The 14861-nt window shown below is 38.2% G+C and overlaps 1 protein-coding gene across 1 annotated transcript in view; it reads right to left on the minus strand.

Annotated features, from left to right (window-relative positions):
* ppp3ca (protein phosphatase 3, catalytic subunit, alpha isozyme) overlaps nucleotides 1–7542 on the minus strand; it is a 32935-nt gene extending 25393 nt beyond the window's left edge. Inside the window, exons 1-2 of the mRNA XM_044371556.1 lie at nucleotides 7108–7542; nucleotides 1008–1208 (exon numbers count right to left, since the gene is read on the minus strand). Of these exons, the coding sequence (XP_044227491.1) occupies nucleotides 1008–1208; nucleotides 7108–7162 (256 nt within the window). The 5' untranslated portion in view covers nucleotides 7163–7542. The remainder of the gene's footprint in view (nucleotides 1–1007; nucleotides 1209–7107) is intronic.
* Between the last annotated feature and the right edge of the window lie 7319 nt (nucleotides 7543–14861).

Consider the following 14861-nt stretch of genomic DNA (forward strand, 5'->3'; position numbering starts at 1 on the left):
TCACTTTCCTCAACAGCACACTGGGATAATTATGTGCTGATATGTACTGTACTGAACTGTTGTGACTTCAACTATAGCAACAGACTATTTTCTGTGTCTGTTCAACAATAAAATTCGCAGTCTGAAACCTCTCCGAGCACAACACCCTGACGGGATGCCAGGCTGTCACAGGTCTGGATGTTCCTCAATCGTCTTACACAGAGTACATGCATTTGAAGGCATCATGCTCATGTAATTACTCTCAGATTTTATCCCTTTCTTTTTTGTTAGCTTTAAATGTAACATTATAATATACAATATATAATCTATGTATATTTATCAAGCAATTAATTAATGCAATTAGTGTAATAAGTACAAGTTACAAAATGCTTCACAAAAGGCAGCAAATTAAAGTAAACAAATTCAAAAAAATAATTAGATTTTATGATCAAATAGATAAAACCAATTCCGGTAGTGTAAATACAAATACAAAACACAATTAAAAAACGGAAATAAAAGACAGACAAATATTGTTGACTCAGCCAACCTCATTTCCTTGGGCAGGTTGTTCCAGAGCCTCGGGGCCCTGACTGCAAATGCTTTGACCCCTTTAGATTTCAGCCGGGCCTCTGGAACAGATAAAAGACCTCTGCCCGAAGATCTCAAACTACATACAGGCTAATATGGTACAAAGACGTCAGAAATACAGCCTCTCTGGTCACTTTATTTAGGATACATAAATACATAAACTACTCTCATCATCAAACGGTAAGACAATGTCAGGGCGTCCTAGTGGCTGAGCGGTTAAGATGCATACCATATAACTGCAATGTCCAAACTGTCAGCAATCCAATAAAGAACAAAAAAACAAAAAGTAAGAAAATGTCACATATCTATGGACCAGACACTTAAGCCGTTTGTGGGGGAGAAAATATTAGAAACACCTCTCAGTATAATTCAGTATCATAACAAGCTCCTGGTGTGGTGTCCTGCAGCTGACCAGCAAATGTCTCTAAAAGGTTTAGTACCTGTGACTGGCGCCTCGATGTCCAATATAGTTTTCTCCTGACGCAGGATAGCTGCTCCCTCATTGATGATACGAAGTGCCACAGCTTCCTCTACACGGCCCTCCTTGGTCAGGTGGGCCTTTAGGAGATCCACACGAGGTTTCCCTTCGCAGTCAAACACTTCCTTCATTGTAAGACGGTGGCTCAGGGGGAAGGGGACAGCTGAGGACAGAGCACAGACACATGGAGATTTAAGCAGAGGGGGCATCAAAGTAACTATTGTGGATGCCTCTGTTGTGAGAGAATAGTGACAAACACCCCTCAAGAATGATACAGAGAGAAGACCATCAAGGAATTCATGCAGAAATCCTATTTGAGAAAACCTCATCCATGTTTCGCCTGCAGGCATTATTGTGCTGCTTCTGCTGCTGCTGCATCCATCTTTGTTGACTTACAGGATATGTGCATCTTTAGTATGAAAACCATTTTCACAAACACAGCTTTGGCCTTAATATGCAGGGGGACAATAAAGTGGGAGAAGGCACTGCCTGAGTTAAACAGTAAAGAGAATTATATTAAATCATTTAGAATTATGTCAGACATCATTATGCTTCATAGATGTTTATATTTACAAATCAATTGAGGATTCTTTTCAAAGGCTGGGTCAGAGATGCAAATCATGTTTCAGTGTGTATTATTAGATATAAATTATACTGAATATAGCATTAATAGTGCAAACTGACAATGCAAAGGACAGAAAAGAAAAGCCTCCTTTGCCCTGCTGGCAAAGATCAGTAACTGGAATAGATTAACACAAAAAACTGTCAGTTAATAACAGTTATTGCAGTACAGATGTGTGGTTACTTGCTAAGTATTTTTTCTGAGTGCTGGATAAAACTCAGCTAACATCTAAGCGCTCTAGTCATCCTGCACTCTCCCTGGATTGCTGAAGCATGTGGCCATTAAAATGTACCAGTCACCTACCCAACAGACTGCCTGGGAAACTGTGAAATCCAACCACAGATCATTACTTCTGTGGCAGCAAAGGTTATTTATTAGATCTGGCGCTGATCTCTATGTGCTGTGCTGTGACCATGAGCTTTCAGGGTCCGTGTATTGACGTTAATCTATAGATCATCTGGCTTAACACAGAAAACTCCTTCTATGTGTCGGAGCTGTAAATAATTCAGATGAAAAGAAAAATAAGTCAGACGAACATGAACTCCAGTTGCAAAAATCCTTAGAATACCTTGACTCACACTGTGTACAAATGTACACAAGACACAAACCGTAGTATTTTCAGGAGTAAGGGTGCCAGATTTGTGCAACGCATTGCAAACAGGGGCACTTGAAGCAGTGCCAAACGAGGAGAAGACAAAGGAAGAATATCAAAGCTCAGGCTTAAACTGAACATGATCAACATGCTCTTTAATAATGAATGCTTGACTGGAGAAATCTCAAAGTCGCTGCTCCAGGGAAAATGAGGCGAGCCCCAGCGAGATAGGAGTAAAAATTTTCACAGTGTGCAGTGTGTATCTGTGATGGCGATGTGTGTTTTGACACATTAGCAGCTAGTACAAACTCTGCACAGTCACCACTCAAGTTCTCTCAAGTTTTAGTTCGGTTAATGTCATTGTGCACTGATGAATTTGCAATGTGATTTCTCTGATTCTTTAATATAAACAGTGCAGTGACAGCCTGATTGCATGACAATGTAACTTTGCATAAAACCAAAGACAGATATAACAACACTAATTGAAAAGTATCCTAAAACAGCCAGAACTGGAAGGTATTTGCCATTTACCAAAAGATAAATGTGATACAGAAACCCAAATCACCCTGGAACTGGTCTTTAGCACACAATACTTTTTTTTTTGCAAACTGACGGCACCTTTTTAATGGTAGAATGAACTGTAATGGAGCCACAAGCAGATGCTTTGAAAAGGACATTATACTTAGCTTTTTTTTAGCTGGAACGGAGCAACAAAGGATTAAGCCCACTAATAACAAAGAAATCCAAAAAAAAATAACCCAGATACTTAACAAATTATCTTCAACAATACATTTCATAGACACACACATATGTATGCACAGACAAGCACAGTGATATACATGTATGTTGGAGGGATGAAAAGCTGACTTCTGCTCAGCACCCAAGCAGAGTTGAACTATGAAATACTGTACGTTGCCGGGCAACAGCAGCAGCAGCAGCTGACTGTTGGAGTGCAGCCAATGCCGCCACGGGAAACTGCAATTTGCATTGGAGGTTCACATAGATGCTGTGGGAAATGCTCATACAGTAGACATGTCAAATTTGTTAGACTGTATTGAGGAGTCTCAGGATGAGGTTCAGACTGTACTGTCTGCCTTTTTGTGCCAAAACATCGTTTCTGGTTTGTCCAATCTGCAAGCTCGAAAATAAAGAATGTGTCCAGTTAGGTTTGTGTTGCTAATGAGCAGCCCTGGGTTCAGTCAGGAAACGCTGGATGGCTTCATCTGGACCAAGTGGCAACCTACAGGGCTGAAAAATGAAGCCAACATGGAAGTGCCAAAAACTGCAGTTCCTTGAATGGCCACTTGAAGCTGGCTCCAAAAGCGAGTCAATCCCCTTAGACCCCCATGCTACAATGTCCAACTTTACAGCAGAAATAAACATGTTTACATTCTGGTACAAAAAATGGTTTTCGTCTCTATAGCTAATTTCTCTGTTCATGACAACTGTACGAGGGGTGAAATTTTATATAACTCACCCATTTAAATTTTATGAAGGTTTAAAGTTTTTCTTTGAGTGATGGGGGGTGCCGTCACAGGCATGTCACTACCACGGCTATCCCTATATTCATATTCAGTGTATAGTGTAGCCATCGCTATTTCAGTGTGTCATCGGTTCATGAAAGTTAATTGTAACATTTTGGTGGCCTAAAAAAGTTTTGTTCAGCGTTTGGTTGTACTTAAAGACCCGCTAAAGAGTTGGATGTTCAGTTTTTTTCGGTAAGTATATTTTGCTTTAATGGTTTTAAGCCTGTTTTTTGCTAGCGAAAATTAGCATTAGCATTATCACCGTTAATCATAGACTATAAATGCACCATGCTAACCAAGCCAGCAGCTAGCAGCTAGCAGCTAGCGTTAGGGTCAGCTCCATCCTCTTGTCCAAATATGGTCACTTCTGGCTCCAAAGATCCAAGATGGTGACAGTCAAAATGCAAACTCGAGGCTTCAAAACGGGACTACAAAACCAGTGGGTGACATCACGGTGGCTCTGTCCATTATTTCTTACAGTCTATGATCTGGAATAAGTAGACTGTGTGAATTTATAAGAGGTCCAGTTAACATACACAGACACAAGTGCTTTCTGTGATGTTTGAGGGACTACGGACCTCCTGCCTATTGTTGAACGTGTAGCTGAAAGCAGATCTCTTTAGCCAAAACCTGACAATTGCTGTGTCATAACCATTAATAAACAATTCATGACAATGAGTGTAGCTGGAACCAAGTTGCATGTTTGCGAGTGAAAGCTGGAGTGAATATTTGAGTTTGTTACAAGTCAAGACATATTATGTCTGAGTGCAATGTCTGTCATATTGTTGCATACTTATATAAATATACTGTTTTTATAACCTCAAACAATGGATCAAACTGTTACAGATTTACATCATGCATTTTTTTAAATAAGAGGACTCTGATACTCTCTGACAGACTCTGACTGTGAAGTGCAAATATTCATAAAGTCAAAGTTAATATTTTAAGTAGTAGTTTCACTAATATGAAGAAATGTATATGCTAAGGTGCTGTGCATTGCAATAAAGTAAGACACAGGTGTACTAAAGGCCTCATCCCTGAAATAACTGACCTGAATCTGCCTCTTGATGCCTACAGCACAGCGGTGACAGTGCAGTTGAAAACAAACTGCAGAGACCAGCAGTTATTGTGTTTCTTTAGGTATGTTCTGTCAGGTTAAAATGTATAAGAGAAAAGAGACCCAGTGAGAAATTTGCTGCAGTTTCTGTTAGAGATGTAGGGATAAAAATAACTTGGAATAGCTTGTAGTATCAGCAGTTTGCTACATGCACCACATACTGTACAAGAACTGTGAGAAATGTCAGTCTCAACTCATCAAAATCACCAGCGTCTCGATAGCTTCCTTTAATCACCTGAAGGATGCGTGACTCATTTTCTGTCATCTTTTTTTTTCTTCCACTTTCCAGCCTTTTGGGCATTGGGAAAAAAACTTGCCTTTTACTATGTCTTCAAAGTGAAATACAAGAATAGGAGAACAGATAAAAGTGACAAAAGGAATATTCATATGTTTGAATGTACATGTTGATCTGTGGTATGACAACAATGAGCAACAAGACAAATAAGAGTTTGGTGAAATGATGATGAATTTGTAGAAAAGTGCGGGGTGTTTGAAAATGAAATATTGGGTTGCCCTGTTCATTTAAGTTTCAGATATTTAACTACCTTTGATTTGCATATCTTTTGGAAAAAATGGCAGACAACTAAGTTATAGATTAATCTATTTAGCAAAGGTTTCTAAGTTACATAACCTGAGGCCAGTAATGAACTTAAATACACATGACTTTGCTCAAACAGAAAAAAATGATTTGAGAAACTGTTTCCAAATCTGAAACGTTACATGATCATATTACAAAAGCAAAAGAAATGAGTCACAATTCTTGGATGTGCTGCGTGTGTTGACACAAACCTTTGTTTAGCATATGTTTGAATGTCTGGTTGTCGGAAAGCTTTGCCAAAGAAACAATACTTTAATCTGGATCGTGGATTCTTGCTCAAACATACAACAACAAATAACAATGTTGTTTGAGATCAACTACTGTACGTTCTCAGATATCCATTGATTATCATCCCATTATGGGATAATGGATAAACAGCTCAGCTCAATTAGATGCATTACAGGAAGGAATGAGGTATGTTTTAATAAAACAATAAATTGAAGTGTTCTTGTAGATGAATCATCTGCTGAAAGGGCAAATATAATGAAATGTGTCAGCAGCAGTATGATAAAATGTTTGTTGTATGTTCAATATCAGTTTATGATCGGAAACCATTCAGTAATGATGCCTTTTGTTCATTATGTCACATTGATGTACAGCTCCATTAAAAAATAAGCTTAAAAAAAGATAAACAAGGTGCTTCTGGCAGGACCTGGCTGATTTTTGGAGGATATAGTTTGTTTTTCAAGGGTCCACACTAGTGAGTATAACCATTAAATAAAGCTCATCCAATTGTAACAGCTTATAATGTACATATAGTGTTGTGCCTGCAGTCATTGTGATATAAGTGCATCTCACTGTGCACATTACTCCTTGTTTCTACAACTCTGCAGCCTAAAGGACAAAGTTGTTGATGCTGACTGAGCTGCTCAGCCATTGCAATAATACACTGAATATATTTCAGGCACAGTGCTGACTGTGAGTTGATCCATGTTCAAAATGAGCAGGGCTAAATGAGTTATGGCACAACTGTGAGCACTTCATCATCCTCCATTGATCCGAGTTGTATCCTCAGTAATTCTCTGACAGAGCAGTCTACTGAATCTACTGAATATGCGTCTTTTGGGATTCCTTATAGACCTTTTCTCATCAAGTTAAAACATGACTCACTCCTGGCAAAATATACCACATTAAATGTCAATTTCATGCCCTCTTCCTCTTCCCCTGGCCCTGTCAAAGCCTGTGAAATCCTGCTGCATCACTGCCCCAGCTTCTACCACAAGCCCGGCAATTCAGCTGTTTTTTCCCCCTCTCTTGCTCTCATGCCCTCCCGAGCCAAAGCCATAAAACAGTCAAATCATGACAGCAAAGACTGAAACATAAATAAATTAATGCAGTTTAAAAAAAATACCCCATATCTCCTGGTACAGCCGGGCTGCTGCTATACACGTTATGCCCGTTCTTCGTGTGGGCTGTGCAGCAAAGAAACCCGGATTGTTTGTCAACATCAAAGCCCACTACCATCACCATGAACACAACTTGATGGCCGCATCTTCGCCATCAATGCACGACAGGAAAAATAAAGGCCAAACCACAAGGAGCCAAACACTTGAGATGTTATGTAATACCTCCATCCATAACCAAATGCAAAATGTAGGCTAACTTACATTTCACCACCCGATCGGTGGCGTTTAAGACGATGTCAGCGTTAGACATCTTCATGGGCAGTTGCTGTCTTCGAGGCTGAAGCGTTTTCTCTCCCTCCTTTTAGGATGAACTCTCAGTATTTGTTGTCGAAATGCGGCTGATGCTGTGTGGCATCACTTGGATGATGCGCCCCCTCCGTGCGTCGGTGCTGCGCCGGGTAAAGGACTGCTGCTCCCCAGGCAGGGATGGATGCTGCTGGATGCTGCAGGAGGGAGCTGCTGCTGCTGCTGCTGTGCTAAGCTGGTTAATGTGGGGGAGGATGCGCGGAGAGAGAGACAGAGAGAGAGAGAGTGTGAGAGAGAGAGAGACAGAGAGAGAGAGAGATATGTGCACTATCCCGACATGGCGGTGGAGGGAACTCCCACGCAAATGTTTCACGGGACTGCCTGATGCTGCCATCAGATGGAGGCTGAGACGGGGTTGCCCCCACGCACGCACGGCACGCCATGTTTCGGTATTCTCGAAATTTTAGTACGTCCGAATATAAGAGCGCAGGCTAGTTGCTTTATTGGTTCAAATAAGTGATATAGATTAGAGGAGACATTTCGAGACATTTCACTTGGTCTATGGAAACTAAATTAAAAAATCTAGCACAATTTATTCAAGAAATCATTTTCGATTCTTTCGAAATTTAGAGCTTTAATGATGTGACTGATCTATTGGTTTCTGCCACAGACAAGTTAAATTTGCATCAGTTGCTGAAAATTAAGTTTATCTAGATCAAAATATATTCAAACTTGAATTTACAAGATTTTTAAAGGCTAATTACTTTAAAGGTTAATTAAATCTATGTGGTTTAGTGTTCAGAAATGACATAAACAATGGAATTAAGAGACATAAATTGGCTATTTATGATCATTTACAATCTATAAATACTGTATCTATTAAAAAATGATTTCTAATCCCTGATTTTAGACTGTAAGGCAGTTGCCAGACTGGCCCCACCTTGCTCTTCATTCAGCCCACCGTGAGGCAGACACAGCTCTACCTTGTTCTTCCACAGACAGTGACCCAGCACACAATTTGATCTGCAGATCTTCTACACAAAAAATAGCCACAATACTTAATTTGTTTTTATTTTAACAAATTAATAATGTTCTCTAACATCATATTAATTTGACAAATCAAGTCAAAATTGGTATAGCATGTATTGTATATGGTCACATGAGTAAGAATTTATAGGATGTTAAACACAACCCAAAACCTGGAAAAATATTAAAAGTCAAACCTCATATTGCATTTTGGGTAATGATTTTTTCACTTAGAAGATCCAGAGTTTGTAGTAAATTAATATATGTCGGCAAATATACCCAGAGAGAGAGAGAGAGAGAGAGAGAGAGAGAGAGAGAGAAAGAGAGGGAGAGAGAGAGAGAGCTTTCCCTGTTGCAGTTCCTACAGACCATCAGTAGAGGCGACATTTACCCTCTGCACCTTACATTTTTACAGAAATAGCCTCTATTATTTGAATTTTTATGATATACACTAATTGCATTTTCAATGAGATTATTTCATGTCACAGACACTCTTATCTTTATTGTCTTTATAAGAAGAAGAGTTAACACTTTCTATGACGCCCATGTCGATAATGCATTGTAAACATACTTATAATGCATTATAATCTGCTTATAGCACTGTATAATTATAGTTATAAGCACTCATAAGTATTCATAATGCTTAATAACAACAATCATAACACATTATAAAGCATTTTATATTGACTTATGAGGTCGAGTATCATAATACTTCATAACTGCTGGTCACTCACTGACATTTTTTTTGCAAGGGTAATTCTCATGGTTGTAATATATCATAATCATTTTATAATGCATTATAATCATTGATCAAACATTTACATAAAAATGAAATATACAGCTACAGGTAAAGTAGAAATTGTTTCAGTTATTATCCATAATTTGAATCAACTGTGTCCTTAGAGTGAGTTTTTTAGAGAAACATTACAGTAGTGAAATGTAAATGTCCATTATTCAGTTGTTCATCATGAAAAAGTTTTGTCAAATTGGGAGAACTCGGTTCATTGTCTGTTATGACCTGTTAAACAAATCAATTAATTTTACAGCGTTTTGTGTTGTTCTCGCATAGATTTAATGATTTTTTTTCATTTTACTTAAAGCAAACAATGACCACTTATAGTGACTTATAACCAGCTTGTAATGTATTATAATAGTGATTATAATGCATTATAAAATGATTATAATGTATTACAACTATGAGAATTATAATACACTAGGATCCTTGCAAAAAATGTCAGCGAGTGATCAACAATTACAGTATGAAGTATTATGATACTTGACCGTATAAGTCATTAGAAAAATGCTGCTTATGTGCTTATAACTATGATTATACAGTGCTAGAAGCAGATTATAACACATTAGTATAACATACGTATGTTTATAATGCATTTTATACATACATTTACATGGATACATACAGCAGTTAAAAGAAAGAACTCACAAGGTTGCTGCACATCAGGAGTGGTGCACAGATTTGTTAAGGCACTACACATAAATCTATTTATCAGAACTAGGGCTACATGTAATAATCTCCCTTTTAAAATTAGTAATTTTCTGCATCCGAAAGCAAAATTGCCTAATATTCTGTTGCATCTTAGCAATTTTGTTTCTTTTGTCAGCAGCTAATAACACTCTGCACATCCTATTTCATTCTCTTAAACTCCATCAGCTCTCCAGTATATGAACACTGTTACAAGCCAAACGCTGTGTGTGGGCTCAGAGGACAAAATATGTGGAGAAGTCAAAGACTGGTGGCATATTGTACTTACTTTCCCCCTGAATTTATCTCAACTTTCATGACTATTTTTTTTTTTTTCATATTGAAGGACATGTTTCATTAGCTTATTGCTAATAAACTTCACTGCTTACCTCATTTTTATGGCTGAATGAGGGGATTACTCTTCGAGTTGTGGTTCTTGGGAACTGAGTTAATGTTATAATTGGGGCCAACAACTTCTTTATAATCATTAAATTTATCACGACTATCAGCAACAGTCATGACAACTGATGAACATGTGCATGACTTGTTTGAGTGCTTGTGATGCTTGTTGACTTTTCATTTTAATTATTACTCCTGGCAATAAAAGCTTTGATCACACTGCAGTTCTTGTTAGCAGCTTTGATTAGTAACATTGTTTTAGTAACATTGCTTTCTTGGCTTTCTTCTCACTTTCATCCTGGTCTTAGTTTTCTTTGTCCTTTACTCTGCATGGTGATGACTTTTTGCAATAAGTAACATTTTTATCGCTTTTATTAATCTGGACCTCAGCCATGTGATTTATTTATTATTTATTCTTGCACATTGATTGTGTTTTGAGGAATTTGACCCTATTAAGTTGGTCCTTAAACACTCATGTGACACAGGGATCACACACTGATGACCTTATTATCACATGATCAGATCACATGCAACAAAAACAGTGTGGGACAAACTAACAAGTAGAAAATTACCAACATCAGTACGGGTAATAATGTGGTACTAACTTCACAATAACGGTGAATGAAGGCAATTTTTCATCCTTTTCAAATAATTCTCAGATGTGTTTAATGGCTCAAAATGATGTGTTGGTTGCTGTTTGTAACATTCTGATGTGAATTCACTGTAGGCCAACATACTGCTGTGTTGGAATTTGTACTATTAAGTGCAATTAAGTACTGTTGGTACACTTAATACACCCTAACAGATCTCAAGCATGATGTTGGGAGGAGACATACTGTTAAACCAGAGTAAAGATGCAAACTGAAAGCACGTTCTCACATCGAAGGCACCCCAGGTGATCAGCAAAGAAGCAGCAGGATAGCTGGTTTGATTTTTGGTAGACTGAGAAACACTCACATGAGTGCAAAAAAAAAAAAAAAGGAAAAAAAGAGCTCAACTGTGAGTTTAACAAGTACAGTACTTTAAATTGACTCTCAAACCCAAGCTGTGTTACTAAATCCATACACAAATCTATAAGAACAATATCTTGAAGATGTTTAGATTACAAAAACATAATGCATGGATGGATGTGAAAGCCATGTCGAATCTGTACTGTTGGAAACCAGAAGTGGATATCGCTCATGTCCCCTCATTTCTGCAGATTGATTACATTTTGAATCTTAGAGTGTTGGTGCCCATCTCTGGCTGCGGCAGAGTGTCAGTTGACAAGATCACATTGCATTCGCTGCGTTTGTGACCAAAACATCAGCTCCTTTGAAACAGAAAGTAGAAAGAAGCTCATCAACAGGATGTGAGAAGAGCATTGAAGAATTTGCCCTATAACCTATTACGTCTAGAGATCTTAAGAAGTAGTACAGGGTAAATACTTACTTCTTAAGCAACTGAGAGTTGGATTTTATTTTTGCTTTCAGTGCAGTATTACTAAAATATGATTGATATGTTTGAATTAACATTTTCTTTCTTTATTTACATTTTTCTTTAGGCAATTTCTTAGACAGCTTACGTGAAAACATGCCACTAGATGGAGCCCTAACCCTGATTTTTACTGCAACAGCAGCAACAGCTGGTCTGCTGGTACTACTACATGAGGGGCAGTGTTTGCTACTTTACATTGAGAGACATGCTCATCTGAGAAGACATGCTTATACGGTGGCACATGCTAAAGAGTTGTTGATGTGATTTTGTCATCCTCTTTTTTTTATTTGTCCTCATACTGTCAGTCAAGACAATAGAAGCATTTGCTCCCTGACAGATGAGGCTGAGTATGTGATTAGTGGCGGGATGAGTAATAATTCTCTAGAAATGGAGCCAGCGTTGCTCATCAGTTTGAAGCTGCAAGGCTCACACAAGGCGTGACTGATGCAGGCCTGTTCAGTGGGACGGGAAAACACACCACAAAATCCATAACACTTTAGGGACTCAATTGATAGCAAAGTGTCCAATACCTGTCCTAGGTGCATGTGGTATGTCCTTGAAGTTGCCAATATTGCTGGGACAGATAAACTAGAGAGTGGTGATGAAAGTAGAGTGAGACTAAGCTGGATTTTGTGTCAGTTTTGAGACCAAATTACCAAAAATATACTTTATAATCATATTATATTATGTATTATAGACAAAAAAACCCACTAACTGCCAAGTCTTGCATTAATTGTGAAACAAAATGTCATGTTCTTGGAGTCTGAAGTGCTTACTGTCACATGTACCAAATTTTAAAGGAAATTTACTTAAAAAAAAGTCTACCTGTTGGCAGCCACATTTGTCGACCCCTCCTTTAAGTACTGTTTTTACTGGCATGCTCTCTTGGCACAATGGTAGGAGAAAATGGTGAACAGAAGAAAGGACCAATTCCAACATTATATGCTGTAGCTTATCCAGCTGTATGTTCCCACATAATTAACTCATAGTTATTTACTTGCAGTCACGTCAACAAGCCCAAACTATTAATTAAATCATGAGCCATGTCGCGTGTGATTCAATTACATCACAAGCAAAAATATCTCGGCTCATGAATCCTAACAATGCACAAGTATATTAGCACATGAATACATTAATCTTTCTTTTCATGGTACTCTGACAGCCTATTGTCTGAGTAGTTGTTACTTAATCAAATGTCATGCCCCGACAACCTGTTTTAAGAATTAATTAGGACTTACTCACTTACAGATTAGCTAATCTGGATTTAGTTTGCTTTATTTAATGGCAGAAAGTCACAGCAAATTAATCTCATTAATTTAGTTACCTTGCACTTACAAAGTATTTCTAAAAGTATTACGTTCATAAATACACAAATAACTTAGCAAAGTTGTTTTAACATGTTTATAAAGTCTTGTGATGGCCTCTGGATTGCTTATTAGTGGTCACGTCACCGACTGGAGACAAACTCATGGAAGTTGTTTACATTACAATATTAAAAATAAAACAGTTTTAGAGTAGTTCTGCAGTCATAATATAGTTGGCACGGATTAGACACTGCCCTTGATTCTGTTGATTATAAAACATGATTCATGAGAGAGTATCTTTTATCACAAGAGAGTTTTCATCAGGTCCTTGTTGAATTTACCATGTTGTTGATATAGAAGTGACCTTTACAGGGCAGTTTGTAGCCTGTATACTGCGCCTGATATGTTTGTTTTCCAGCGTAGCTTCAATGGCGAACTGGCATCTAATTCTCATACTTCTAGAATTTGAAATGCTTGTGAAAGTCTTTTAGACTGAATTGTAATTTTGGTGAGAGAAATCAAAGATGTGTGTGGCCATTCAGGAGTCCAGAACCAGGCTAGAGGTCTATTTTAAATCTATTTTTTTTCTTATTTTTATAAGAGTGTATTTACAATTTGTCATTGTAATCTGCCTAAATCCTCTCAGCAGGATGTAATGTTACTATGGAACACCTTGCTACGTAAACCCTAATGTTAAGGTTACAAAATAATGCAGGCCTAACGTTTGAGTATTGTTGCACTGCAGTTTTGATTAGCATCTAATGCTAACATTCAGTGCAAATGCATGAAGTTGTGTGATGTTCATATAGCTTATACAGTGTACTGCTGTGAAAAGGAAGATGAGGTCAGGGAGGTGGCACATTGGCGGTGGAGGCAGGTCTTGGTGTCCACTTTACTGCAGCAGTGGTAATTCAAACATGGTGACCTTTTTGTACAATTAAGCAGGTAGCTTTAGATGCCTAATTTAAGCCAAGTCACAAATTTAACTCAAGTCACATGCAAATATATCCGAAATTATAATATCTCTTATTTGATTGGCTATCAACTATTTGTCAAGCAGGTTCTTTAGCCAGTTGAGGTAGCGGAGTGGTTACACTGGTTGTTCAAAACTGACAGTGTAAGAGTTTGTTGTGACACAAGTGATTAGTGACTTTATTGAGATAAATAGTCATTCTTGTCCAGGAATTTTTTTTCTCAGTAACATTTTGATGCTTGCTTGCGTCTAAAAAGCAATTCACATCATTCACTGTGAAAAGAAACAATCAACTGAGAAACTCTGCTGCAACAGTCGGAACATTTGTAACAGGGGATCTCTGGTATTTTATAGGAAGTGACATCATCTGGCATCAAAGACCAGCCAATAGGGGAGAGCGACCTTGTTTGTTGCCAACAGATGTCACATGTTTGGCTTTTGTATCACTTAGGTTAATTTTAACTTTAATTTTAATTGCAATTTTTGGTCGTTTTACAGTGATATTGTTATTATGAATAAATAGTAGTTCCCCTGGACTGAAGGGGAACATATGATTCAGCTAAATCACAGCAGCCATCTTGCTGGACTGTAAAATTGTCAAATATGAGATAAATAGATAGTGCTTGTGGTGTAGCTGAACAATGAGAGAAAAAAGAACATTGCTACAAGTGAAAGCTGGAAGAGACACTGTAGAAATGAGTAGCAGAGCAAGAATCCAGCTTCTAAGAATAAGGGGATGTTGAAAGTGTGTTACAGTGATCATCTGGACAGTTTACAGGGCTTGCAACATTCCTCAGTATTGGAGAAAGCCGGCATTCGTGTCTCGCCTTCATCCCTTACGTACCTCTTTTTGGGCCGTCTTCGGGGGCTTTCCTACGGTGCTGGTCATGTGTGCAGCTGGGGATGGAGGCCATGCAATGCTAATCCTCCTCCCCAGCTCAGGAAAGTACCCTGCCTCCCTGTGCAGAATGAAAACAACAAAGAGCTGAGTGTGGCTGCAGCCTCCGGGGTTCAGTGCACCCACCAGAACATGTCCAAGAGTCACAGCTTG

This window comes from Thunnus albacares, chromosome 13, assembly GCF_914725855.1.
Source record: "Thunnus albacares chromosome 13, fThuAlb1.1, whole genome shotgun sequence".
NCBI classification, from domain to species: Eukaryota; Metazoa; Chordata; class Actinopteri; order Scombriformes; family Scombridae; genus Thunnus; species Thunnus albacares.